This window comes from Monoraphidium neglectum (assembly GCF_000611645.1).
Source record: "Monoraphidium neglectum strain SAG 48.87 unplaced genomic scaffold scaffold01669, whole genome shotgun sequence".
NCBI classification, from domain to species: Eukaryota; Viridiplantae; Chlorophyta; class Chlorophyceae; order Sphaeropleales; family Selenastraceae; genus Monoraphidium; species Monoraphidium neglectum.
The window spans coordinates 3,091-8,350 of NW_014011959.1; the positions used below are offsets into that span (position 1 = coordinate 3,091).

The following is a 5,260-nucleotide window of genomic DNA, read 5'->3' on the forward strand; positions in this document are numbered from 1 at the left end:
AAGCCGAAGCGGCGGCTGCCCGGCGCGAGGCTGGGCGCGGCGGGCGCCGCGGCCGCGCGGCGGCACCCCGCGTTGGTCCTCTTCAACACCGCCTACGTTGCAAAACCCCCGTGGGACTGTTACTACAGCTGGGTGCCGGAGTGCTGCCAGAACTTCACGGCGAGAATTCCAGAAGACCTGCGGGAGGGGAGGGGTGACGAGCCGCACCATGCGCTCGCGGAATACTACGGCTTTGGCTCCATCAGTCACAAGTGAGTAATCAAAGCAGACATTATGTGTTAAAAGATGTGTCTCATCGTGTGCTCTATGTAGCCGTTACAACTCAGTGGGTGGGGCTCCGCCGGCCTGAGCCTGTAATGGTGCCTTGAGGTGGCGGCCTGACAACGGTGCCACCGTGACTCAAGTGTGATGGCGCCGTGTCAACCGCGATCCAGCCGTGCCATCGCACACTTTGCATCCTTCTTATGAGATTGTTGCCCCAAATCAGGCGTTTGTCCTTTCCTTGAGCCCACGGCACCCCCCCTTAAGCCCTCACCTCCACCCCAAACCCCCACCCTCACCCCGCCTTGTTCCGCACCGATCCCTCTCCCCCAACGAAACAAAAGGTCTGCTGTCTGGGTGATGCTGCGTGACCAGTACGCGCGGCGCCTCGGCCTGGAGCATGGCGAGTGCGAGCTCATGGCCAGGCTGCACAGGTAGGTAGTGGGTGTGTGTTTGTTCGTGAGAGTGTGTGTATGTACATGTGTGTGAGCGTGTGTGCGTGGGTGGGGGGGGGCTGATGGCTGCGCAGCACCGCAGTAAAGGGGGGCGGTCCCGGGCAGGCGCGCGAGGGATCCACTCGAGCAGGACGGCCGTGGCTCGCCTGGGCAGGGCCGGGCGCGGCCCTCGCGCCCAAGGCATACACGCCGAAGCTCCACAGCACTCTGGCCCCTACCCTGCCTGTGTTGCTCCCACTGTCTTCAACTCCGCGGCGGCCGCCCCATCGACATTGCACTTGATCATGAAATAGAATGATCCCAGGCGATGCGGCCACCCCACTCTCCACCACATTGGCAACCTCCTCCCCCGCTTTGGCTCGCCCCCGCCTCGCCCCCCCCTGCCCCAAATTTTGCGGTCTCCAAGGGACTTTGTGCACCCCACAGGGGAGCTCGGAGACGTCCTCTTCGCCGATTACCTCGTACACTACCTGTCCGAGGCAGAGCAGGCGATCTATGGCGCCCCCCACCACGGCGCTGCCCACCACGGCTGCCCCGGGCCGGCGTGCCTCGCGCCGCTGCCTGGGGGCGCGGCCGGGCTGATGCCGGCGGCGCCGATGCACCCGGCGGGGTGGGACGTCTACACCATGCGCTGCTACGGCTCTTCCAGCGCCGCAGTGAGCTAAGCGCCCCTCAATGCCAGCTCCGCCTAATTCCGCCATGACCTGCTCCAAGCGCAAGCGGGCAGGAGGGTACTGTCCTGGCCGCCACAGCTGTGCGCGCAGCCATGCGGCCGTGGCGGGGTGGTCTGTCGGCTCCAAGACCATGACAAGCCGGGCTGCTGGTCTAGCACGTCATGCCTGCAACGCTCATCTGCCCGTCAAACCCTCGAACCGCAGAATAACTTCCTGCCGGGCAGGAGCCAGGACGGCGATTACCGGGCCCGGGTCGTGGCCCTGAAAGTGGGGGCCAGCCAGGGGTTCAAATTCCACCTGCACCAGCTCCATGGCAACACAAAGCGCCTGAAGCCGGGCTGGTGCGGCAGATACAAGCGGAAGCCGGCCGCAAAATATCTGGGGGCTGGATCTCAATTTGCATACTTTGAGAGCAATAACGTTCCAGCAGTACAGCCCGTGCAATTGGTTGCAGCAAATTCAAATCAGTTTCACGTATTACAGTGGCTGCCTCATCACATCCCGCAACAACCTCCCTGAGACATATTGTGCTGAGACTCATCTCATCGGAACCTTGCAGGGTGGCAACTCGGGAGGGAAGCTTCATGGAAGTCGAGGTGGACGCAGACTTTGGGCCTCACAACGCCAGCAGCGGCAGCGGCAGCGGCAGCGGCAGCGGCAGCGGCAGCGGCACGCCAGCCATTCCTGCAGTGCCACAGGAGGGCAGCGTCAAGAGCCGCGGCGCCGGCGGGGCCGCCGCGTCGCACAAGCCGCGTGGGAAGCTCATGTTTGAATCGCCATTTGGCGGAGCCCTAGGGATGGCCGAGGCGCTCGCCGGCGCCCTGAAACCGAGGGCGACCTCTGATGCCGCCACCGGCATCAGCGGCAGCGGCGGGCCACCCCTCCAGCAGCAAAATCGGCGGCCTGCCGGGGGCGGCGGCGGCGGCCCGGAAGACGAAGAGGTGGTCGAGGTGGTGGTCGCATATCTGACGTCGTACGAGCACATGGGGCGGGCGCGGCTGTCCTGCACGTCGGGCTGCGGCTGCGAGCCCCGGGAGGTGGACGCGCACCACGACAAACACATCTCAGTCTCCGCCGCCGCCGCGCTGCGGGTCTGGCGCGCGGACGGCAATGGCGGCGGTGGGCTGGCGCGGTGCGTGGTGAGGGTTGAGGTGCTGGGGGGGACGAGCTCGGGGCAGCACAAGTTCAAGGTCATCCAGATCGTCACGCGCGCCAAGCGGGCGCACCATGCCGCAGCGGCGGCGGCGGTGGCGCCGGCGGCGGCGGCGGGGGTAGCGGTGGAGCGCAACCTGGCTGGCGGGGCCGGTGGGGGCGGGACGGGGCCGGGCAGCGCGGGGGCTGGGGCGGAGCGGTAGGCGGGACGGCGCGCCGGTCGGAGGGGCGGGCGTTCGGCGCAGGCAGGCGCGTCTGTTTTGCGCTGAGCAATCAGTTGTGCGGTCCGCCAGCAGTTGTGCGGCATGCACGTTGTGTGTTGAGTGTTCAAAGCGATGTAAATACGCAAGGGCCCATACACCAATCTTCATCTTGCTGGGTGACGCAACTACTGGCGCGACGCGCAATGTTTTTGAGCCGCCCGCGTTCAGGGCCCCCCAAAAAGGGTCTGCTGACAACAGTATCAGAGCGGCGCACGTGACGAGTATCAATGACGATGCAAGCGGCTTGCCACTGGCCGTGGCAGGCCAGCAAGAAAGCTTTGTGTGTGTGTGTGTGGGGGGGGGGGAACGGGGGTCAGGGAACGGCATGGCGCCAGACCGGCGCACAGAAGCGCATCGGGCGGGGCCGCCCTCATTGGCGCCGTGCCTGTAACGGCCGGACAGCGCGCCGGCGCGCCGCGTCGTCCCCACAAGCTGCAGATTGGGTGCGGGCCTGCCTTGCGCGTTCCCAACTCAGTTGACGCAGTCAAACGCAGTCAAACTTTGCCTGCGCACCGCTCCTTCCAAAGCTTTTCTGAATCCTTAAGGTTTCATAGTGCCCACAGCAGCCTTCCGCTGTCGGTGACGCCCACAAGTTCATGTGATTTACTGTTGCCTGGGATCACAGCTTAGCCAGGTGTTAGTGCTGTTGTCAACCGGGCGCAGCATTCAGGCAGGCATGTCATGGTCGAGCAGCAGACCGGCGAGTGGTGTCACATTGCTCACTGGCAGCGCCATCGGTCGCCGCTACCTCGCAGGAGAGTAAGAAACGCGTAATGTGGCGCTCTCGAAAGAATCAGGGGTTGCAGGCGCACACACACACGCCCGCCGCGAGGCGGCGAAAGCAGTGCGCGCCGCAACACGCGCGGGCCGCGACGGGCCGGGCGCACGCGGATGCTGCGTGGCTGCGTTGCGGCGAGACAGATGCAAAACACTTCTAGCAAAACAGAGTGGGTCGGGTTTGTTTCGCAACCCGACCGGTTTTGCAGCTTCGACGCAATGCGCTTGGACGAGACAGAAATTGGGCCGTGTGCCGACTGGACCAGGGGCCGCCTCGTGCTGAAATGGGCCGTCTCAGGCCCCCGCACGTGGAACCCGCTTGGCGCTGCGCTGCGCGCCGTGGCTGGGCCAGCAGCGCGCGACCGGCTGTGTAGCCCAGGGGCCGGGTCGCTGCGCAGCGCTCTGGGGTCAGGGTATAAATACAAGGCCTCGAGGACGCCCGCACAGCGTGATGGGGGCACACCCGAGCTATTCGGGGACAGCAGGGAAATGTTTGACCGCGGTCAACCGCGGGCGGCCGGTCTCCACCTCCACCAGGTCCCGCGGTGGGAAGATGACGGCAGGCGCTCGCGCAACGCCGCGCCGCGCAGCGCTCGCAGGCGCCTCGGCTGCGTCAGCGGCCGCCTGACAATTTGAGATCGAGGTCGAGATTGCTGCAGTCAAGATCGGTCAAGATCACTGCGGCAGGTCGGGGCGGTCCTCGCCAGACAGCAGTGTGTCCATCACGCTGACCACCGTTGACCCGGCGTCGTACGCGTCGTGCAGCGGGTCAAACACCGGGTGCACCGCGCGCGTGAGGCAGCGGTCAACGACAAAGTCAACCACCTGCGAGGTGTTTTGACCAACGGCGTGGGGGCGAGGCGGTCAGTATGAGAGCAGCGGGAACATGCGAGGCCGCGGGGGCGCCGAGGATCAATGGTGCCCCTGACTGGGACGCTGATTAGGTGGCAGCACTGGCCGCCCAACAGCCGGCGGCAAAAGCTGGCCTGCCGCGTCCCGCCGGCGAGCGCGAAGGATGTGCGTGGCCGAGCCCCGCCCCCGACGCGCGGCGCGCGGCGCACCTCATCCACCCGCAGCTGCGTGACGCCGGAGCCCGAGCCCCGCACCCCGGTCAGCGACGACATCACACTCTCGTGAATTCGCGCCCCCAGCCACCACCACCCCCTCCCGCCGCCACCCGCCGGCGACGGCCGCGCGGCGGCGCCGGCGACCCCGGCGGCGGCGACGACGGTGAAGAGCGCGGCGGCGGCGAGGCCCGCGAGGTCAGCGGGGGACAGCGGGGTGAAGGTGGGCTGGGTGCTGGCCCCCTCCAGGCACAGCGCAACCAGGAAGCCAATCTGCGCGGCCAAGGCGCAGCCAGAATTGGATAAAGTCGGGGCGACATAAGGGGGTCGGTTGAGGGTGAGGGGCTTTGCTGTTTGTGCGTTGTGTTGGCAAACGTGGCAGGGAGCTGGCGCGGGCCGGGCGGAAGGGGCCGGCGCAGCGCCCCAGGTATCGAACAAAGGCTGCGCTGGGGCATGAGTGTCGGCTGCGGCATCCTTGTGAAAAAAACATCAGGTCAAGCACTAAGCAGCGTGCGCGCGGCGCGGCGCCCACCATCGCAGAGCGGCCGGCCACAGACTCAAAGAGCACCATCTCTGAGCTGGCTTCCACGGCGGAGCTGCGGCGGGGTGGGGGG

The 5,260-nt window shown here is 66.4% G+C and overlaps 2 protein-coding genes across 2 annotated transcripts in view; one reads left to right on the forward strand and one right to left on the reverse strand.

Annotated features, from left to right (window-relative positions):
- Positions 1-1,974: 1,974 nt before the first annotated feature.
- MNEG_8664 (hypothetical protein) lies at positions 1,975-2,745 on the forward strand (the record flags this gene model as incomplete). Its single annotated transcript, XM_014042863.1, has 1 exon — positions 1,975-2,745. One exon carries the CDS (start codon positions 1,975-1,977, stop codon positions 2,743-2,745), a length of 771 nt encoding a protein of 256 aa, XP_013898317.1.
- A 1,512-nt stretch (positions 2,746-4,257) lies between these two features.
- Positions 4,258-5,260, reverse strand: part of MNEG_8665 (hypothetical protein) — a gene marked incomplete at both ends in the record, with an annotated part of 1,853 nt that continues 850 nt past the window's right edge. The window contains 3 exons of the mRNA XM_014042864.1: positions 4,258-4,407; positions 4,644-4,919; positions 5,179-5,242. Of these exons, the coding sequence (XP_013898318.1) occupies positions 4,258-4,407; positions 4,644-4,919; positions 5,179-5,242 (490 nt within the window). The remainder of the gene's footprint in view (positions 4,408-4,643; positions 4,920-5,178; positions 5,243-5,260) is intronic.